The sequence below is a fragment of the Rhea pennata genome, chromosome 5 (assembly GCF_028389875.1).
Source record: "Rhea pennata isolate bPtePen1 chromosome 5, bPtePen1.pri, whole genome shotgun sequence".
Classification (NCBI taxonomy): domain Eukaryota; kingdom Metazoa; phylum Chordata; class Aves; order Rheiformes; family Rheidae; genus Rhea; species Rhea pennata.
In genome coordinates, this window is record NC_084667.1 from 5,634,304 (window position 1) to 5,657,842 (window position 23,539).

Here is a 23,539-nt window from a genome sequence, read left to right on the forward strand (position 1 = left end):
TTTATTTAGTTCCAAGTTCTAAACCATTTCCCTTGCCATTCCAAGTAAGTACCAGGAGTTCAACAACTTCTCTTGGAAATTATTCACCTACTGCTTGCTACTTCTCCACGTTCTGTTCTGTCAGTACAGAAAAGTGATGTAACATCACAGAAGATGTTGATCTCTGACTAGGCAAGAAATTAATACCGCACTTCGGAAACCGCTTATTTTTAAGGTATCATACTCTATCTGCAGCAGACTTGGTGCTGAATTTAAAAAAAAAATTAGCATGCAATGCAAATCAGTTTGCAACAGGTTACCTTCATTATAAGACTATTCTACAGGCAAATAAGATTATAAAGAAGTTACCGGCAGTATGACATTCAAAAATTAGGAAAGGAGAGCAAGTATGGAATATTACAGGAGAAAAAAAAAAGATACAAAAAAATACAAAGAGAATGAAAAAATACTTAAGACTATAAACAAATCAAATGGCATTTTCTAAGAGCTTATTAGCAAATCTCTAGATTTAAGTTTATTTTGAAGGGAACCTAATAAGGTTTTAGCTCAGAACCAGGAAAAACACACCACTGGCTCTGTCTTTCTTTAAAATACTCTTAGCTCTGATGAGAGAGCAATTACTTTCAAAATAGCTAAAAATAATCTCATGTGAAATGTAAAAATGTCTGACCTAAGCTTTGGAAAAATTTGGTTAAAGAGACTTTAAAATTAAAAAACAAATACTATGCACACTACCGCCTCACACTTGTAGAAATAGGTCTTTTTAAGAAAATGTAGCACCTTCTCCAAAATTAAGAAAGAACTAAGATACTGCAGCAGCTTAAAAATACGTAGATATTTTGAAAACTTTACTGAACTGTACAGGTTTAATATCCATCAGCTTTTTCATCTTTAAACTTCCATAGCACGGTCCCAAATAATGAAAGTCATGACTACTGCTTCCACAGTTCTTTTGTTGCAGTAGGTCATTCCATAATTACTGTTTAGTAATACAACTTTTTAATGAGAAGAAAAAAAAAAAATACAACGAAGGTAGCTCCTATTAATAAACCAGTATCTAAAACTGGGTTACTTTAGGCTTCTTTTGAATGCCACTCTCCACTTTATGATTTAATGCGGATGTGCTTTCCTGCCAAAACATTCAAAAGGTAAGTAATCCTGCTTGTATTTTCAATTATAAACAAAATTTATTAACAGAAGCGGAAGATTACTTACTTCTCGGTATTTTGAAGAACATAAAGAGGTTATACATACAGATTGATCTATATATAGATGTACTATGTATAGATCATAGTATAGAGGACCAAACTAATACAGGAAAAAACAATTTCAGAAGACTTGAATCCATTTTTAAAAAATCTTCCTTTAAGTTTCACAATTTGAATATCAGTAACATTAAGGTGGTTCCATATAGGAATTTTACTACTGATAACACTTGAATATTCATTAAGGCCAAATATTTGTTGATCCAGACACCTGTAGACATACTGATTTTTCATAGCTTATTATTTATACAAATACTGCAGAATTACAAAATATTTTATACAGTTCAAGTTGCTCAAAAAGCAAATTGAAAAGAAGGAGCTTAGAATAAAAGCTAGAAAAAAGTGTCAAGCACTCAGAAAAAATTTGATGGTTGACACTGTACTTTAACAGATCAGTTTCAGGACATAGTCCTACAAAAATACTGACTTCATGCAAGAAGTAGCACCATGTTCTAATGAGCAATAAGATTTTATGCACAGCTTTCATAGTCAATGATTTTTATATTTATTTTTTTTAAAATCACTTACTTTTGCATATTAAAGATTTACCTCAGCGTTTGTTTTGGCTATATGGGAAGTTAACAATCATCGTATAACAGTATAATGCAGAAACGTGTGCAAATGCCAAAGATTTTATTTAACAGCAAAAACAAGTTAAAAATCAGATTTTGTTCTTGTACTTATTTTGTCTAGATTTTCTCCAGATTTCAGTTATATTTTAATGCACTAAACAACACCTTTACAACTCCATGTTTCCTAACTTTCATAGGCTTAAAGGAATCAAAATGTAAGTGAATCAATGAAAAGATTACTGAAAAAGTATATAAGGAACAACAGGAAAAAACTGCATCACAGTTTTACTTGAGACGAGGCTCTACAGCAGTTATCTTTAAAATGCACCTGATTGGACTTTGATAAATAAGTTACTGAAGTATGTAATATATACATATTTAGGTCTTGGAAATAGCTAAAATGTCTTGGAGATATGTAACATTTCACATCTGTCTATAGCAAGAGTACCAATTTTTAAGGACTGTGCTGCAAGAGACTGCTGGCTCTTGAAGCCAACTTCAAACATGAAAATGATTCAACAGAAAGTATCAAATTTACATTTGAAAATTATTTTCCATCTTGCACAATTACTACTTTTAGCATATCTTCAGGGGGAAAACTGGAAAGAGGCAGAAAGCACGCTGTCTGAAAATGTAGTAACAACTTGCAAGCACATACTCCCACAGAAAAACTGAAAGTTTTCAGCATTCAGTTTCATAACAAAAATACCTATTCTCTTTCTACTCTTAGTGTGTTTCTGATGGTGAACTCCATTTTGCTTTTAAACTGCTCATATGTCTTTGTTATTGGGAGCTCTAGGCAATTACGGAGTCTGTTTCCAACAGGATACCTTTTGTGCAAAAATTTAACAGTGGGTTCAGGATCAAAACCAATGGGTGGTATAGAAATAGAGCCTGTTCCAAAGAGCAGAATGTCCTCCAGTGTTATTACAGATTCTCCACCTAAAAAAGAGGATTATTATATCATCATTTCCTATTATTCAAACTATATCCCATATGATAAATGTTAGACAGAACAAAACAAAAACAAAATAAGCCTGTGAAATTTAGTTCAGAAAAATCTAAAGTCAGAAGAATCTCTTCTGCAAGAAGGAAGACCAGTGAAACCCATTTTCTATCCGTTCTTATTCTGAGACTAATTAAAGAGGAGCTTACAAGCAGAGCCAAAGTAACAAGATTAAAAGGATCTCTCTTCTTTGCCACTCAACTTATTTTCTAAAACTGACAGGAGTGCTAGTATCAATCTTTCAGCTATCTACTTTGCTCAAATTTGATTGTAATTGGGCAGTTTCAGAAATTATGTTTGGGAAGGAAGAGGGAAAAGGAGAAACAGTTACAAGGTTTTGAGGTCACTGTCAGTTTATTTACCACACCAAACTCTAAAAACCAAATCCTACACATACAGCAGCTCCTAAACACCCAGAACAGTGAAGAAATGGAGAAAAATTACTTACTTTCCACATCCTGCAAATAACCCATCCAAAAATCAGCACCTTCAACTTTATTTTTATCTGATGAACAATCAATGGTAAAGAGATCACAAAGAGTTTCTGCTGAAAGTCTTTCAGGTTTGTGACAAAATATGCTGGAGAACGCATCTGGATGCGCTTGCATTTTCTCTAGCACACCGAGTGTTTTTAAACCTTGCTTAAAACTAGGAGCAAAGAAAAGCAAAAAGAGGCTACATCAGAAAGTATGTAGGTAGTTAACTCTACTCTGTGTTTTACAAAGCTGTAAGACTGGCAATAAGAAAGTTTCTAAATCTGTACACTGTCCAAATCTTGTCAATAAGGTATACATAGTACCATTTTATTTTGATCTTGGAAAACTAGTTTAGATTGATAATCAGATTGTTAAAATCTGAGTTTGTGTGGAGTTCTTTGGGAAAATGAGAAGCAATATGCAGAAATGAGCTTTTATTTCTCTGATGCTTGACTGTATGAACATTGTCTGCTTTTAATTTTTATGCGACAACATACTGAACCCGTCTGTTACAAATAGCCCCTTTGAGAAAACAGTTTAAATTCCTTGTCTTCAGGCATGACTAAGTCTCTTAAAAGCTAGACTTCACTTGGCTTCTGGAGTCTGCACGGTATTACTTACATATGTTTTAACAGCAGCTCTGCAGGTTCTGCTGCATAAATTGTAAAGCCAATTTGAAAGGTGCTTAACTATCATATTAATTCTGAATTAAAATTTGACATAAGCTGTCTACTCATTATTTAAGAGATCAAAAGGCTGAATCAGTAAAATTCAGAACACACACATGCTGGGATTATCCGGTCAGTGATGTACAATGTTAAGGGCCAAAGCAACTAACTCGCTCTTCATTTACATTTAGATCTTGATAATAGACACAAATTTTCTCTGCGCTTGCTTTTGTGCATATTAAGGCCATCTCAAAAATATCCAACAACAAATTTCCTCCATAAACAAACAAACTAATTATTGCCTTTACTTTTTAACTCACTAGTTCAAAATGTGAAAAATAGGTCAAACAAGCCACAAATGGCTTTGACTGAAACACTACTCAAGTCTAAGTTGTCAGAAAAACCTTATATACAGAATCAGTTTTTCACAGCGCTTTGGGAGATTCAGTCAATTCAAATTTGTCCAAGGTAACGCCATAAATGCATTAAAAATAAGTCCAACCACATTTACTGGAAAATTTAAAAGCTTCTTTACTGAGCAGATGAATTCAATGGACCAGATGCCGCCCCCCCCCCCAAAAAAAAAAGATCAAAACCTGCAACTTTCTTAGCTCGCTGAAGTCATTGCCTCAGCATGAAAACATCAATTTCAGAAACCAAGTGGAATAGTTGGGATACTGTTATACTTAACAAGCTTTTCAGAACTGCTTACACTCTGAAGTAGGCCAGCCTACATCTATGCACACAATCACCATCATAGTGGCATGTACCAACACCATAGTTAGCACTCTGGAAAATTCATTTAATGTCTAAAAATATTTAAGACTTAAAAAATTCTTACTTTGAGCAATTCTGAATTAAAACCAAATATGGATTTAATATGCAAAGGTCTTTTTGAAGCTACAGTTTACAATTGTCAGTCTCCCCTCTTTGTAATGTTTAAAATACAAGAACGGAGAATAAGCATGAATGTGTAAAATTTAGTTTTAGCAACATCTTATTTAGTATTTCAGTAAGGAAAAATCCAGCAAGTTTAAAAACTCACGAACAAAACAAACCTTTCCAAAGGAGAAATAATTCTCTTGATTACATGATGGATCAATATGTCATTCACCAGCATATTTTTGTCACACAAAGCTGTTACAGGTCTTAAACATCCAGCAGCAGCAAGAAATTCATAGCAGTCATGTACTGTTGACTGTAGGTTGGATAGACTATTTGAATACTTTATCTGTATTAGAACATAAGAGTTATAAATGTTATTGCATGTACTTATATGTAAAAGCAGTTTATTTGAACTGAAGTTATATTAAATAAGTCACTCGTTATAGACCTGAACAACTTTTGTTCCTTTTAGTAAGTATAAAAAACCCATCCCATTTCTTTTATTCAAAATAGCTATCAACAACAATTTTTATACAAAAGCAGATGTAGCTGTGAAAAAGTCCCACTGCTGGCCTATGTTATTCTACCATGTAATACTAGTTATACTAAAGAAGAACTATGGCTGATATTACTGGTAAAATTTCCAACAAAAGTAGAATTAACCACACAGAAGTGTGGCGTTATCACTGATCACTATTGAGGTAAAACATTTTAAAGGCTTATTATGTCTGAGAAACAATTTAAACACAATTCTGATTTACAAGTTCTAAATTCTGAACCACGTCCTATCTAAATTCCAACCATCAATCTAGTATTTTCAGGTTCAAAACCAAGAATGTGCTAATGAGTTTATTTACCTTTTTTATTGTTTGTGCTACACCAACATCAGCAACATCTTCCAAGGCTGGTTTCACGTTCTCTGGACCGTAGACAAGACAATTGAACAACGTTTTGGAAAAGAAGCCAAGAGATGGGCCACCGTGAACCAAAGAAACTGCAATCATTTTGCCAGCTTCAAAATAGAGATTCTCTTTTACAGCTGCAAACGAAATAAAGTACATGTAAAAATCTGTTGTAATCCTGATGAATTTGTAGGAAGATCTCATAACACAATTTCTTTTCAATTTAGGAAACATCACATATAAAGTTTGTCATTTCTTGCTGGTTTAAACAATAAAATTGGTAATTTTTACATAGAAGTACCAGCTATTTAACTCTTCCAGTCCTACTGAGGTTTAGGAGGAAATGTAGCTTCCTCTTCCAGATTATACCCAATGTGCATTTTATTCTCAGGCATAAGAACTCAAAAAAATCTAGCTTTGGATCTCCAGGGAATATGCTTAGGATAAATTTTCTAGCAATTTGAGAAAAGTGAGCATCAGAATCAGAAAGGAAGAAATTAATTTGCAGAAAACAAATACCTAAGTTCCGAGACTAATCATATGCTTACATTTTTCTATTGCTTATTATCAACTTTTTCAACTACACCAAACATTTAAACTATCTGTCTTTAAACAAATGTGTTCATTATTACAAAAAACCCATACCATTTAACAGTAAAATCAAAATGATACACAAAATTTTCTATCTTTCGGGGTTATGATTTTTAACAATCACACTGAAATTTTTACAGTGTTTAAATTTACATAATTACATTTATTTATTTTTGAACAGAGCATTTACCTTGAGAATCAAGGGATAGATTCTTTACAGAAGAGCCCTCAAACAGTGATGAGTTCTGAAGATGAAGCATTAATAACTGGAAGAAATGATGTTTGGATCCATCAAAACTAACTGTCTTGAATCTGTTTTTGCAGTTTGTGAACTTTATTTCAATGGAATTTGTAGGATTGAAGTTGCGCTGTCTAAATCCCTTTAAAGCACTGTTCCAGATATTTTCTGTATTGATGTTAAGCCTTGAAGTTTTTGTATTAACTTGTAGCTTTAATTCCTTCAGTATATCAGATACTTCCCTTCTTTGCTGTCTTAGATGCCTACAAGAAAGTTGCACGTATTTCCACATGATTCATGATTAACAGCAGTTATACTGAAAACACTGTAAATTCTTTTATGGGGAAAAAAAATCTGCTTGAACACTTTAGTACCTTTAGATGGCACCCTAAATTATACTAGTAAAACATTTCATGCAAGTTCTTTGAATTTTAACTCTGACCTGGCAAATTACTTTAAAGAAACTCTTAAGAATTTGGGGAAAATGGAAATAGAACTAATTACTTTGGTTTAACATGAATAGTTATTTTCTTAAAAGAATTATTGCCAACTTATATAGTAAGTATATACAGTATAGCCCAACTTAACACTTGCACCATCATTCCAGTTTTGGATAACAAGCAAAAAATTGAAGAAATCATCATGTTTGCGTTCAAGAGTTGTTTTGCAACCACGTTAGAATAGCCTATCAGTTGACAGTCCCTGTCAGCTATTCACTAGTATTTCTTTATCATCATAATCAAAAATTTCGGTGGAACAAGTGGTGCAGCTCATTAAAGAAAAAAAAGGGGGAAAAAAAAAAAAAAAAAAAAAACTAGGCCCCAGTCAAATAAAATTTTCATTTTCTAACTCTCAGGGAAAACTATTTAGGTATACCGTCTACTAGAAGTAGTTAATTCCCTCATCAGAATTTGGTCACATATTATAGGTAGAATTCATGAATTAGGTACTAACAGTAAGAAACAGTTTTGCATCCTTAAATATACTATGTTAGAACATGTCATTTAACCACTGATTTTAGCAAAATCACAAACTAGCCCTTGCAAATGCAAAAGCACTGAAAATTCACAACACGTTTACTTTTAAGAAAGTAGCTAGGATCTTTTTTAATGTCCTCCAAAAGTGGCTAATCATGCTGGAGTAACACAAAATATATATTCCAGATTTTTGATCCCTTCACTGCTCAAAACATTTCAGTAAAATTTCAATTTTTATACCCTGAGCATTTAGAAACAGAAGCCTTTACAAACTTATGACTTCAGTTCTTAAGAGTAACCATTCCATTTTTTTTAGTGACAAAATTATTATTAGGTACAATATGATTGGGCTATGTTCTGTAGAAAATAGGACTTAAAACCAAGCACTAGAGCATTCTTCAGGGTAAGAAAATTAAAGAGAAAATACTTTTTCCTCAATGACCAGTTCCTGTTTGACATGAGTGGAGATAAAGACATTGTCATTCTGTTGGATGCTGGAAGTTCTAGGCGCGAGCAGGGAGTCAAGTTGCTCTGGCACATTATCTTTGATGATCTACAAGGAAAAAAAATATTTAAAGAGGAGTTACAACTGAAGAATGCATGAGCACTTTTTATTTGAAGATAGAAATATATTCTCCTCTCTGTTCAATACTAAATGTCATTTGCATGTTCATTTAAATGAAGTCTATCAGTAGTTGAACTACAGTTTTAGAGACAGTATGCAGTGTTTTCATTAGGTCATGGTTTTAAGGGTCTATTTAGTTGCATCCTATATTAGAAATGGAAGTCCTGACCAAAACAGTAATTAAAAAAAAAAAGATTTCAAAATACCAGTTTACACGGACTTAAAGTCTATTACTGCAGAGAAAAATATGATTTATATCTAGATTTCTAGCACACTATTACCGTGCTAGAAAAAACAGAAAACTGTTAAGCAACCACAGCTTGAAGTTTTGCCATTTGTACATTCAAATTTTCCTCTAAATTGTTTAGATTGCTTGTAGAAGCTTCTAATTTTACGTGTCAACCTAAAAACTGGTTTAGATGCCACTCAGTGTGAATTTGTATGCAGTCAATAGCAAATCTACGCAAAATTTACAGCTTACTCAAAACTTCAATCACTAAACATTTTTACTCAAGTTTTGCTACTTTTACTGAGTTGCAAATTTGAGTCTTTCCTTCATAATAAGCCATCATTTCCTCATCCTAAGACATTATGTTATAACCTGTTTCAGTTTGAAAACAGAAAGATTTACACACTGGAGGAGATAGCTGTGTTGAGATCCAGATGACTGCCGAGGACTCTTTGGAGAAGGCTCTTCCATCAAACAAGTTGTCCCATCTGTCTTTTCAGAAGTAGCCAAAGAACGCTTTTGCTGTTTGCTATAGTTCCCTGTACAATTAAATTAATATAGTTTAATGAGTTTGCTAGCTGTTTATTTAACACCTGATTAAAATAATTATTTAAAGTCACCGTAACATTTGTAACATTACCTGATTTTGCAAAGATACTTCTGCACTCCATGCACTCCCAATTTTGTTCCCATGATTTCATAGATGAACAGGCCAGGTGAGTGCCACGGGAACCGCAACACTGACAACGCTTTATTTCCCATTTACTAAAATTAAAAACTCGTGTATTTAGAATTAGACACAAGAATAATGGTAATTAGAATGAGGAATATTCAACAATAGATCTGATCTAGGCACTAAACTAACAAAGATTAACTTTTCAAACCAAGGGAAAATTTCTTCAGAGAAGATGTAGTCACCATTCCAGCATACAATGGGAAAAAACCACCCATGTTCTAGCACCTTGTATTAAAAGAAGCTATGAGTTACTGCCCCCCCCCAGCCATGACAATAGTTTGCAGTTAGTATTTTCAGCTCATGTTGCTAGCCAGCAACATCCCTCTCATTTTACAGGACCCACTCCTCAGCATTTCCAAATGCCAAATTTTGTACAGTAAGGAGATTATCTTTACACGTTGTGAATAAGATTCTTTATTAATGACAGTACTTAAATATTTGTTAAGTTACTTGTCTACATTTATTACACTTTGCTTAAGCATATTATAATGGAACAACGTGATACTAGTTCAAACGCTGGAAGCCAAAGGTATAGCTCTTAAACAATAAGACAATCCTAAGACACGTAAGTACGTAAGAATGATGCTTGGCCAAACCTGTACAAAGAAAAGTTAACATACCTGTCTATGGGAAATAACCTACCACATTACAACGGAAACAAATTTGCAAGGCAGGGGCCCTGCTTGATAGCTTTGAGTATACTAATCCCAACAGAAGATATAGAAGCAGCACACAAATAAAAATGATAAACAAGACAGAAAATGAATGCATTGAGTGAAAATTAAACAAGTGTCAGAGCAGAAATGGTCTGTGATCACTCAAGCCTCTCATTAAGAGATCGCCGTATTTCTAGCTGCCATTTGGGTGCAGAGGATAGCTTACAGCCCTCCCTCGTTAAGTGACTGGAACTAGCCTCCAAAACACTGACCAAGATCACACTGTCACTGGCAGAATTTTCTAACCAAAACCTCACTTTCAATAATATAGACTCAGTTGGCTATCAAGTGGTACAAAAACTTGACTGTCACTCATAAAGTAGATTTATCATACACAACTACTTATAAGCTAGGTCTAGCTTCCCAGTTTATTTGGAAATAGTGTCTTGACTTTAAACCTGATGCTGAAAAGTATTACAGAATGTAGGGAGATGTAACTTGGCACAGATTTTATTTTATTTATTTATTTATTTATTTTAAAGACAACTATCATACCTATCAGGTTCATTATAGTCTCTTCCTTTCTTGCAGAGACATCTTCTAATGTCACAGTGCTGATAACATTGCAGTAGTTCTTGATATGCATTCTCTTCAAGTTCCCAAGATGCATCCCTATAAGCAATGACAATGTGGAAATCTGTGGAACTCTGTTTAAACTGGTTACTCTGTCTTTGAAAAAACACAATTTCACCTTTATAATAGGTGCATGAAGATGGGGCAACAGGAACCAAATTATGTTATTTCAGACAACAATCGTGTAATATTTGGACAACAGACAACTGGGAAAGGTGAAGAAAAAAGGAAAACTAGGCTGAAATAATCTTGCAAGACTGAAGTCAATCTTAATATCTATAAGATTAGCCCTCTTACTAATTTCTAAGCATTTTGGTTTTTATATTACTAGGTATCACAGTAATGTAAACATCTTTCCTAGGAAATCAGTCTGACATAAAGATTTTTTCCCTGATAAAGTACATGAAAACTCCCTTTATTAAGTCTTCACATTCCCACATCAGCTACACAGTGTTTTTATTTTCCACTGTCCAGGGAACTCCTGAGGTAGGAATAACACAAATTCTACCCTAAAATATGCACTGGCAGACTTTTCACTGCCTAACATTAATTTGATTATTTGTTCTGTCTCAATGCTTGTTCCTCCCCTGTCTCATATTCCACTTTCTCATAGCAGACAAGAGCATTAGTTTTGACAGTCCAATGAAATTATCACCAAAAATGGTATTATGAAAGACAACTCACTACTTGCCAGGCCAGTATGGCAAAATACATTAACTATTTTGACTGGTCTTCCCCAAAATCTTGTATTTTGGTCTCAAGAGGGAATTAACAGTCTTTGAAGAGACTAATAGCTATTAAAGCATAATTCTACCAAATAAACATTAATGATTAGTTTTTGCCTTATTTTGAGCCCCACTAAATGGTGGAAACTATTGTAACAATCAGCTTATAATTTTGGAAGGTGTTTACATACTAAATATATCCTTACAATCCCTTGGAAGAACAATGAATAGATGAGTAATCAGAGGATGATAATACTGGATGGACAGATATTCAAATACATAATTTAAAGTCAGTCTGACAGAGCAAATACACTTATCAACCTCTTGTGTTAGTGTGAAAGGATCATATTTAAAAAAAATGTCGAGATCTTAAATGTGTCCCTGGTTGAATGACTGCATTGAAAATGACCTTTCAAAAAATTAGTCTCCTGCTCTGCGTTTGAGGTGACTGATTTGACCTTCTACATTTTGATGCATGAAAGGAAACAGGCTAGTTTTTACTAAAACAAACACTTTTACACTGAAGTTAGTGCTGAGGTTTCATGGGCTTGCAATTGTACAGAATAAACAAAAAAATTGTTTCATACCTTATCAAAGTAAGTTTTTATAAAACAGGGATTATTTACAAAATTACTTACTTTTCTGGAATGTGTATGCCCATTCTCAACATTTCTTTCTGAAATTTGTCCTTGTTATTACATACTGTACACCTAAAGAAAAACACCCCAGCACTCAACGCTTGATACTGTGCCAGGAAAAAAACAAAACAAAAACCAAACCAATTACTGAATTATTACCACTCATAAGATGCCAACAAATAATGCTTCCGTATCTATAAGCATTTCATTCATGCTTGGGTCAACTACTTGACTTCAAAGCAAATGTTGGGTATTTTCTGTTCCTTTAGAGCATAAGTGACTTAGTTCACATCCAACAATCAGGTTCATAAACAAAAGCACACTCTTTCTTTTCAGTCAACTTCTCCAGATCTAGGAATTTTGGCTTACAAAAAGAACTTTCTAATTTATTTCCAGTGATAGGCTTGGGCAAAAAGCATCGATCATGGTTAAGTGACATTTTTAGCATTTAGATTCTGTGTGTTGTGACCTGGAAGAAGGTAGCTATATAGATTAGACTTTTTCCTCAAATACCTGAAAATAACTAAAGCCATGAGGTGATCACACACGCAGAAACATGGAGAGGGGAAAAAAACAAAAAACAAAAAAAGAAAAAACCCAAACAGACCCCCCACCACATCCTTCTTGCGAGACTCCACTCTCCAAATTGCAATTCTAATATCATCTCTCTAAGCTAGTTTATTTTCACATCTATTGCCAACATTAATCCCACGTAATTTTACCTAATTTTAAGCAGCTGCTCTGTTACTTCAAATAAGTAACAAAAATGTGATCTCCATGAATGCACAGAGGAAAGAAAGGAAGGACCTGCATTACCTGCAAGCATTCGCGATGAAACCAAGCATTTTTACAGCAAGGACTTTTCAGTACACTGTACAGTGGAAGCTGTTCAACCAAATCCAGGCATATTGTACACTGTGAAGATTCTTTAGACTCCTTAACTGAAAACTTTTGGACTGGTTTATGTTCCCAACAGTAAGACCTAAAAATAATCATTTAAATTTCTCTTATAAAAAAAGATTAAGAATGTTTATCATAAAAAATAAAGATAGCTAAATTAATATCCTATCTTTTTATTTGCAATGAAGTTCCATTTTAAAATAAACCCTTTTGAAAAGGCATTGTTTTCCCATATGCGTGACTCTACTAAATATGACTCATGTTTTTACACTAAGTTAAATAACTGCCTCCCAAACTTCCATCTACCAACCCTGCAAACTCAACTTCCAGTAGAAAGAATAAAAAGTCTTATCAAATGCACTGAAGACTATTTTGACTACCATCAGGATGTTATGAAGATGGTAGTAAAAGAAAATAACCTTTTATATGTACGATATCAACTCCATTTCTCCGGTAGTCTCTTCGACACCAGTTCCAGAAGTTTTATGTTTTGAAACACAATGGAATGGCATGCAGTGTGTTTTGACTGCTGAGAGAGGCAGTCAAACCAAGAGAAGGAAAGAAAGGAGCAAAAGGTTCTTACTTGCCATTTTAACAAACACAGAATCACACAAACCAATGTGTGTGTTTGGGGGGGGGGGAAGTGCCCTAAACATTTTACAATTACTTTCAAAATTCAAGTGGTTTTATAGACAGTTTAACTATTTCTAGAAGCATGGAATTATATCTTTAAAAGCAATGCAAATTTAGTTTATATATTTTAGGTATGTAATGTAACTGCTTGACCTTCACATGTTCTACAAATCAGTTATCTACGTCATTTATACTTCATATAGTTTGAAACAATGTTTTAATAGAAAAAGCAACCATGTAAAAAGAAATCATATCCTGATTAACAGAAAAGTATCATTATGAAAGTGAAAGAGTAACAAACCTCCCCTCCCCCGCCCCAGCTTACCTAAAGTCTTCCATGAACTGGAAAATACATTCCTTTTGGACCCCACAGGGATAATGGTAGCTTCGCTTGCATTTGGGAGCTACACATCCAATTGAAGCACCTTTCTTCTTACAGATATTACATTTCTAAGAAGAATTTGTTTTAGAAATAAAAGAATTAAAGTCCAAGTAAAATTACAGGAATATAAACGAAAGAAAACCAGTAAAAAATGTGCAAGAAATAAAGTATCAGTAACAAACTATTAGGAAAGCCAGTAGGAATGATGAGTATTTGCTTGCATTTTAGATTTATTTCAAGTCTTAAAGTTATATAATTATTTTACAGAATTTCTGATTGTGTTGACTGTGACATGGAAGCTGAAATACAAACTATTAAACTGGTAGCTACACTTTAGTTACATCTACAAAACTATATAAGATCAGTTTAAGACTTAACAGATGTTGTGAGGCAAGGCACATACAATCTGCTGTCATCCATTTATTTGCAATATAAAGAAAAATACAGGTTTTGTATTACTGTCCCTTGCTGCTTCTAGGAACCCAATATAAACATTATTTAAATCGTCTAATTTAGATGCTGGTATAGGTGCTCAGCACTGCCCACTGGGAAACAAAAACTAAAAAACCCACACACGATAGGAACTGCACTTAATAAAGAGTTGATGGTTTTTCTTTGTAAATCAAATAGTTAATTCTTACCAATTTTGCAGCTCTATTTACTTCTTTTCTTATATCTGTGATTAAAAAGCCGTATACACCTTCATCTTCTTCCCCTCGCTGCCAAATGCCACTTGACATCAACTACAAAAATAAAGCATTTTTTTTAAAAAAAAACAACTACATAAAGTATTAAGATTACCTGTGCCATGTTTGTTGACTAGCAAAGAAGTGTTCTAATACAGCTTTTATTGTTGAGTAGAATAGGCTCTTTCTGGCTCCAAGTACACTGACATTGAAACCACTGCTGAAGTCTGTCACAGCTGATTTATATTTCTAAGAGCTTTATCATATCTAGTCTAGGCCTAAGGACTCTGAAGCATAACATCAATAAATGTAATTTACTTTAGATTACAGGTAATTAATTCTATTTTATAGATACATGCAACGATTAAAAAACTGATCCAAAATAACTTGGTATTTTTGTCTTGCATGAGATAACAGAGAAGCGTAATCACTGATACAAAAATGAATACAACAACTATACAAATTAGCCTGCTACTTGTCATTATCAAAGATCAATTCAGGAAGTATATATATGCATGCAGACAAGCAAGAATCATTGAGTTTCATACTATCAAAGTCCTATGTGATATTGTAAAACCCAAGATGGTGTATTTTAACTTCCTTTTTGAAGTACAGGGACTACTCGGATAATTATCAAACAATTACTTTCAGTATTTAAAACTTCAGAGAAAAAATTAGTTTAATCCATTCATGTGAATGGGGATTGTGTTGAGGAGATAATGAAGCACAGTGGGATCTATACTGAAGGGTAACCTAAGAGGAAGGCAATTCACTCAGGAAGAGGATTAAGTAAAAACAGAATCAAATTCACTGACAGCTCAGAAGACTGAGTTTAGATTCAACAGTTACTTAGGAAGGTAATTACATCACAGACTTCGAAATAACTAAGAGTTTTCATGACTACGATACCTCCTATACACATTCTAATCTCGTTTTACGTTTTTTTTTCCCCCAGAAGTAAAATTTCAATATGGCACTATTTTCTAGCCATCTTTCTTAACACTTTTAGTCTTAAGAAATGTGAAGTTTGATAATAAAATCAATTAGGAGATTTTTCCGAGTATCGGACAAACAAAGAAAAACGAAGAGATACAACTAACTAGCCTCTTTCTAGAAAAACTGTTTTCTTACATAGTCCTCACAAATATTTGAATAAAATTACTTTTTTTTTCCTTTAAGAGTGAGGACCAAAGCTAAGTGATATTTGCAAGCTCCTTACAGTAAAGTACCTTAAAAAATAGTAATTTGAGTCTTTGATGCATCAAGCTTCTTGCAAAGTATGCCCTTTCTTAGCTGTTATGCTCCATGAGGAAAAAAAGTATATAGTCTTTCCCATCTGCCCCTTCTTGCACCAAAAAAAAATTCATGTAGCCTCATGAGACAAAATTACCACAAATAGACCTGAAATTATTTCTCACTGCTAAAATTTTGATTAAAAAAATTGCATAACTTACCTTTTAAGGATTCAATATCCAACCTTTTCAGTCATCTGCAGTCAATGCAACCCTCAAAGAACTAGCCAGCAAAAAGCCCCAAATCAAAACTGTACTTGATACTGCTCAAGTAAGGTCATCTAGAACAGTCTGCCCAGAATCATGTCCAGACAGCTTTTGAGTATCTCCAGCCATGGAGACCCCAGAACCTCTCTGGGCAACCTAGCCAGGGCTTAGTCACCCTCACAGTAAAAGTTCTTCCTCTGATTCCAGCAACTTCTTGTGCTTCAGTTTGTGCCTGTTGCCTTTTGTCCTGTCACTGGGCATCCCTGAGAAGAGTCAGGCCTTCTCCTCTTTACACTCTCCCTGCAGATACTTATATGCATTGATAAGATTTCCCCCCAACACACTCCTCTTCTCTAGGCTAAATGGTCTCAACTCTCTCAAGCCTTTCCTCATAAGACAGATGTTCTAGTCTCTTAATCATCTTAGTGGCCCTCCTGAGATCTTATTAATCAGCTTGGAAAAAAAATTTCAAACACTATTTGTTTTAAAACTCTTTTTTGTTAAATAATTTTGTTTTAAAGAGAAATTTAAAGCTTACAGTTTGAAAGGTAGTTTAAGTAGAATATGAATTTCAGAAACTGTCAAGTGTGATTCAAAGTGTTCAAGTATAACTGATATCTGTAACTTTGCCCAACTTTTATTAAACTGTGACATACACCATAGCTGTAAATTATCAGTAGGTCTCATACTACTAAACTGAGAAGTGGAATTTTCAAATATAAAATTGTTGACGTTAAGATGTACCTTTGCTGCTGTGACTGTTTGGGAGTATTACCTAAATTAATTAATTGAAATGGAACACAAACAGAATTTAGCTCCGAATAAAAACCTGCTGAGATTTATTTACTTAATTTGCTTTACATGAGTAGGTACAAACCTTTAGGCCTACAAGTCAAAGCTGACAGTTCAGTTTTCAACAAGAAACAATCTGGACAAGTAATTACTACTTAATAAGCACTGCATTTTCTTCTTCCTCAGGTAAAACAAATGAGCTCCAACATCAACACCAAATACATACCAAACAGTAATAATGAACAGTGAGATTGTATTCCACATATGTTCTTTTTTCTCCATACTTTTCAGGGCAGTCATCTGTCCGTCCACAGAGAACACAGGCTAAAATATAGATTTATGTTTTAGGATGCTAAAATATAGATTTATGTTTTAGGATGCTTAGTGATAAGTTTAAGTACTTTTAAAACGTATACTAGTTTTAAAACACTCAAGGATTTGAGACAACCTTGGAGTCAACTCAAACCTTGAGTATTTCCTAATTTCTGCACTTCCTAACCCACCAATGGACCTCTACACACAGTGTATCAATCTTCCCTTTACATCTCAGTAGAAATGGAAAACTTTCTTTTAATCTAGATGTATTTTCAATATTCTAACATCAAGAATGGTCATAGTAATGAGAAAAGAGATACTGCTTCAACCTAAGAAAGAGTTTTGAATGATAAGTCTCTCACACAGCTATGTGTAACTAGGCAGCTGAATTCCCAAGGTTACTTTTTTAGAGTATCTGTGAAAAAAAATGTATGAATAAATCCAAGGAAATTCACAGTACTTATTTATTTTTAATTCACTGAAATATGTTGTACCAACATAACTCGATTTTTGAAAATTCACCCATTCTTTGGAACCAAAATAACAATGAGCTGCAAATTATGTTATGGTGTATAACTGGTGTTGGAGATGTGTATGAATGATGTGGATGATAGAAGTCTTACTTACATGGGCTTTGAACGTCAAAGTGCCCGTTTTCATTCATTCTAATGAATTCTTCCAGCTGTCTATCATGAAAAAGAAATGATACGTTAAATACATCAAGTGCATTGAGAATGACCACCATTGCTTTTCCTATATACTTTCTTTTAAATTCAAAAAGTTTCAAGACTCATTAACATTTTTAAAATGGGAACAACAACCAGAAGACTAATTCATCTGTTCTTCTGAAAGACAGAGGTTCAGAAAGCTGGATGAAGATGTTCAGAAGAAATGCACCAGACCAATGGAGCATCTAATTACTTCTCTCTTATTTCCTCAAATTATCAGCAAGATGCTTTATTTTTGTATTTTCAAAGGAACTACCTGCTGTATTAGACTTTTATACACAGACAGAAGAATTTATTTTCAACATTGAAAATAAAGATTCAAGAACAACCAAGGCAGTAACTTCTGATCAAATTAAAGATTTTATTAACATGAGTAACTTAATGAGAAGGAAAAAAAATTCTCCGTTGTTTGGAGAAAACGCAGGATCCTGACGTATTCAAAGAACCACACGTATTCAAAGAACCACAATTCAAGTCTACAAAAAACCAACGAGGAATACAAGACAAGGAAACACAGGAGAACTTGCACTATTTAGAACTACGTTTTATAATCTAAAGAGGAGAGTAATTTGTTTAGAAACATCAAACTTGCATTTCTTTCAAACATCACATGCCTGTGCAACAGAGCCCTCCTAGGAACGTATCTGAAGATCTTTGGCCTGCTATGGAGCTAAAGAAAACATAACAAGAAGTTCGGAAGACAAGAATTATGGCATCATTGCCTGCAGATCCACGCTTGACCTTGCAGGCAGGTAAACAGCTTCCTTAAAACACCTTAAAAGGAAGTACAAAGGCAAACGACAGCAAGTTCAACCTCCAAGCTGGAAGTCTTACAAACTTCCTGCTATCAAAACGTTCATACTTACAATTTAGATGACTGCCAGGTATGGCTTCAGGAACAGCTCTCAAGGTAATCCCAATTACTCCAAATACAGCATTACAGCCATCTGAGTGGAGTTTTAGGAAAGAGGTTGTGCCAAAGAGCAAGGAGGGGTGGGGGTGGGGGAGGAAGGAGGCAGAACTCTCAGGCATAAGCAAGCATTCCGAGCAAATGCACTTCTTTAAAGGAACCCAAAGTAGTTCTAATTTTGCAGAAGACACTCTAAAAGAAACACAAAACCAAGCAATACTACAACCAAGTAAAAACACCCTTAAGAACACACGTTGCAGACAAAATAATGAAATAAGAATTCTATTCTCCCAGATACAAACTTCCCCTTTTCTAAATTAGAAAATAAAAGGTCCTGACTCAGGGACATAAGAAAACACAAGAACAGCTTACATATTTTCCTTTCTCTTTCGGATTTCCCCCAAAAAGGTCACAGCTCTAAGTCTACTAGAGTAACACAACAGAATATAAACATCTGTAACACAGCAGAATGGTTTCTCAGCTCAGTGAGTGTTGAAAAAAACCCTACAAGATGGAGAAAGCACATGCTTGGCTCAAAACAACCCGCTCCCTTCCCCCTCTTCCCTAGCTCCGGCAAGGGAGGAAAAAAAAATGCTCGAAAAAGAAAATTCTTCTGCCATTCTCAAACTCTTTCAGGAAATTGAGTCCTACAGTCCGAATTTACAAGTTAAAGGGCCTGTGAGAACAGCCATAGAGGCTCCATGCATAAGTCATACAGTGCTTTCTACAGAAACAAAGCAATTCTGTATCAGCCTATTTGCAAGACAGGCACACATTATCACCCAATGTTTATAAAACTAAAGGGTAAATAAATCTTATCTACCATGCATAAACAAGATAGGCCAATTCGTCGGAGTGGCGCAAAGTTTTGCTAAGTTCTTCTAGAACTGTCTCTTCACTGCTCCAGAATGCAAACTGTTTTTCATGTTTTTAACTGGAGAACGGAAAAAGCAAAAAAGAGGTAAGATCTCAGGTATATATTCACCTTGCTACACCTCCCCGGTACCGTCAGTTAACCGTGTGTCCTAAATCTACACCTGCGAGGCTCTCCGGTACTTCTCGCGGTTTGTTTACAACAGCGCTACGTCCTGAAAGTAACCCCTTACCGCCGGGCAGCGCAGGAAACGCAGGAAAAACCACCCCAACAGAGCACGATCCATAAGGCCACCTACTGCCCGAGCTCGAAAGGCCTCGGCCACGAAACGCAGGGAGCGCTTCTGAGAAGGGCAACACCCACGGCAGCGCCGGCGGCAGGAGCCGCCCTTCCGCGCTTGCAGGGAAGGCCGACGGCCGCCGCCAGGGCCTTCGGCCGGCTGCCAGGGCAGCCCAGACCGCCCCGGCCCTCTCCTCAGCGCCCCGCCTAGTCCTCCTCGCCCCGCGCAAGGCGTCGTTAGCTCCGGGCTCGGCCTCAAGAGGACTGAACCTAAGGGCAGCAGGGCTCGGCCCCAGCAGAGCGTTACTCACCGCCAACCGCCGCCGCCGCCCGCGCTAACTGACAGACGATTCAAACCCCAACATCCGCCAGCGTCCCGGAAGCGCCGGGCCGGGCCCGCCCCGCCCCCTGCGCCCCGAGCCCCGCCCCTCCCTCCATCCGTCACATCGGCACTTGGCCGCTTCCGCCGGGCGCGCCGCTTTGGTGGGGAGGAGCTTTGCGATCTCGGCGCTCGGCTGGGGCTGGCTGGCGGCGGGGCGCCGCGCGCCGCTTGGGGCCGGTCCGGTCCGGTCCGGTCCGGGCCAGGCCAGGCCAGGCCAGGTCAGGCGGTGGCGCCGCTGGGAGGGCGCTGGCCTGGCGGCTGCTGCGCGCTGGCTGTCGTGCCGGTGGGGGAGGCCCTTTCTTAACCAGGTACCCTCTCCGAGGGAAGAACTAACCTGTGAACGTACCTCGGTGCGATGCTTTCACGGATTATTTTTTATTTATTTATTTTATGGGGGAGCCTCAGGCATTTTCCTGTCTTTATATGGAAAGCTGACAAGTAATAGCATCCTCCTCTAAGCAGCGAAGTGTGGCAGGCCGCCGCTGAGGCTTCCCCGGCCTTTAGGGCCTTTCATACCTAATTTACATGGCTGTTCACTCATAAAAGTTGAGAGAGCAACTAATCACATCCTTATTCTTCAATTGTTTGTCGGAAAAACAGAAAAGTGGACAGCTTACCTTAGCATTTTTTTTACCATGGTCTTTATTAGTTCTTTCTGTTTTCACTTGTCCCTTTGAAAAGTACTAGCTCACTGTTTACCACAAAACGCGATTTTTTTTCCTAGTCCTCTCCTATTATCCCTTCTGGTCCTTGTTTGAATGTTTTGATCTAAAATCTCTTCTGATTGTTTCCCATGTCTTTTAAGTTCAAACATACCACCTCTTGGCAGCAGGGGTTTCCTCACAAAACAGCAATTTGAGGTCTCGGTGCGGAGTTGCTCAGATAATAAGCAGGTATGTGAGCAGCAATGGCTGGCAGTGATACTTCTCCTGCTGTGAGGCTGCGGGGTTTCTTCACCCAGCAGAGCTCGGATACAGCCTGCATTACTGTGCTCCACGTGGGTCACGAATTTACTGTGTTTATATAAATGCAATGCCACTTTGTTCCATTCCGTGGCCTTTCAAATAGGACATAAGCTAAATGGCTTATAATTTTTTCTTCCTGAGCTAAAAGTTTAAATGCTCCTTCTCTTCCTGTATATCTGAGCAGCGAGCGATGACCAGCACTCTGCTAAGGGCAAGCCAATTGCAACTAACAGATGGACTGGGGGAATAACCACAGTATTGAAGTGAAAGTGATTACAAGTATTAAAATACTCTCTTACAAGGGTAATACTTAAAAATACTTAAAATTACTTTTTTGTGTGATGACCAAAGAGTTATAGGTCAGATACACATAGGTTTTTTTTTTAACTTATTTATTGAGATTTTTAGGCTAATAGACTAATTAGAGAAACTTAGGAAGCTCTTCCTTGTACTTCCAGTAAATAAAAGAAGAGCTTCCATGATCACATATTTATTATTTATCATCGCCCAATCTAATTAAACTCTAGCCTGTAGATGTAAATGTTCTGTTTTGCTTGAATAATTTATGTTTTATGTTTGAAAGATATATTTAAATGTCAGTGATACTTGCCTTGTAGAAAGTATTTTGTAGAGTCCTTAACTGCAGATTGTGGGTGATGCTACTTAGTGAAGTATTTGATTAAGATGCAAACAACCAGTGGCAATATCTTTTCAAACAGTAAGATACATCCTATTTTTTAAAGGACAGGAAAACACTGCCTGTTCTTCTCTTCAGGCATTTTTCCTCTTTCCAAGGTATGAGTGTAATAGGAGAAGAGGATTCCAATATATATAAGACCACATATAAGACCATTCCAATATAAGACCACAGTATTAGAATTGCTTGCTGGGGGCCAGAGGATTTTATATAGCCATGATGATTTAATCTCTTGCTAAGTTGCAGTTGGGTCATGTATAAAGACCTGAAGTCATCCTTTATCTCCATCACTTTAAAACTAGGAAAGGAGGACTTTTTTTTTTCCTGCCAGTCATATCTCAGAGGTGAAGACCCTATGAAATTCCATTTTAACTGCTTATGTACCAAGTCACTCTTAGTTGTCTAGAGAATTGTTTAATAGTGCTGTATTCACCCACAGATATTGGTAAGAACAGCATGTAGAGTACTACTTTGTCCTACTACTAGGAAAAATGTACTGAACACATGGAATAGCTTGGGAGAAAGAGTGCTAGCAGCTAAGAAATCCAGTGAATTTTCATTAGTACACTTGTCAAAGGAAGACAGGTTTGAGTGGGAGAGGGCTTGGCTGTACAAATTCTGTGAATCAACTGTGGTTGATTAAAACCAGTAAAGAGTAAAGGAGCCTCTTACTGATGTGTACTATTCATGTGTTTTTTAGAAGGGCACTATGTTTGCCAAGTATACTCACTGAAAATAATCTCTGGATAACTTCTCCAGTGAATAGTTTCAACATCCAAATTTTAGACAGATTAACCAAGACTGAAAGCTCTGAAAGTACAGCACAATTCTAACCCTTCGCTCAATGTCCTAGATTTTAGTGTGTACAGATTATGACTGATATGGTAGCGATGAGTCAGATCAAGCTAGATTTGAACCAGTATTGTTCTAGTTAGGGAGTGATGTTTATTGCTATCAGTAATTAATAATTTCTTAGCTGTGGACCAGTCCACAATTTACTGATGACTTTCCTATTTTTGGAAATTTTCTCAATACTGATTGAGAAATGTTTTGTATTTGGCTTTAAATAGAATAGAATAGTATTTGATATATTTTTGTTGTCCTATCATGGAAAATCTGGAATTTAATATTGGGTCTCCTTCGTGAGGTTCATCTTATTGCCTGAACAGTATTGTTGTGAAAATAGAAAGAAAAATTAAACCTTGTTTGATGTCCACATTCCCCCAAAGACCCAAATCTTCACAATGTCAGAATCACTGTTGGTCTCAAGTTCCTTTGATTCTGATCTTTATGGACTTCATTTTCCTTTCTGGTGGGATAACCCACCCTGAATAAAAATGCAGCAGTGTGGTATATATGGCTTTCTAAGTCTCCAAAACTTCACAGGTGGGACTTACATTCTAGAATATCAAAAATGACTTAATTTGGATTAAATGCTTTCGAAAAATGGCAGTTATTGCCCTGGAGAGTTGACCTGTTTCTTTTTCTGTAGAATCTGGTAGAACATTGGGCAATGGCAGAGTAAATTTTTTCATGGCAGGCTGTCACTTTGATTCAACCATACACCAGCAGGGACTGAGTAAGCAGATCAGGTTCAGCAGTCTAATGAGTCTTTATATTGTTTCAGCAGACTGCAAACATGTGATTACTTGTAATAGCTAAGACGCAGTGATAT

At 36.0% G+C, this 23,539-nt stretch overlaps 1 protein-coding gene across 9 annotated transcripts; it reads right to left on the minus strand.

Annotated features, from left to right (window-relative positions):
- Window positions 1-1,307: 1,307 nt before the first annotated feature.
- Window positions 1,308-20,204, minus strand: G2E3 (G2/M-phase specific E3 ubiquitin protein ligase). 9 transcript variants are annotated; one of them, XM_062577312.1, is made up of 17 exons: window positions 19,653-19,766; window positions 18,624-18,859; window positions 17,657-17,715; window positions 16,941-17,038; window positions 14,379-14,480; window positions 13,681-13,805; window positions 12,639-12,804; window positions 11,823-11,929; window positions 10,382-10,498; window positions 9,075-9,199; window positions 8,841-8,973; window positions 8,008-8,133; window positions 6,556-6,866; window positions 5,730-5,911; window positions 5,046-5,218; window positions 3,292-3,491; window positions 1,308-2,779 (listed from the first exon to the last, which is right to left on the minus strand). In XM_062577312.1, the coding sequence occupies exons 3-17, from the start codon at window positions 17,691-17,693 to the stop codon at window positions 2,547-2,549; spliced, it is 2,235 nt and encodes a 744-aa protein (XP_062433296.1). In that variant the 5' UTR covers window positions 17,694-17,715; window positions 18,624-18,859; window positions 19,653-19,766; the 3' UTR covers window positions 1,308-2,546. The 9 variants fall into 9 exon arrangements, with proteins under 9 accessions (XP_062433296.1, XP_062433297.1, XP_062433295.1 ...); XM_062577313.1 differs by lacking the exon at window positions 19,653-19,766 and adding an exon at window positions 19,491-19,636; XM_062577311.1 differs by lacking the exons at window positions 18,624-18,859; window positions 19,653-19,766 and adding an exon at window positions 20,132-20,198.
- Between the last annotated feature and the right edge of the window lie 3,335 nt (window positions 20,205-23,539).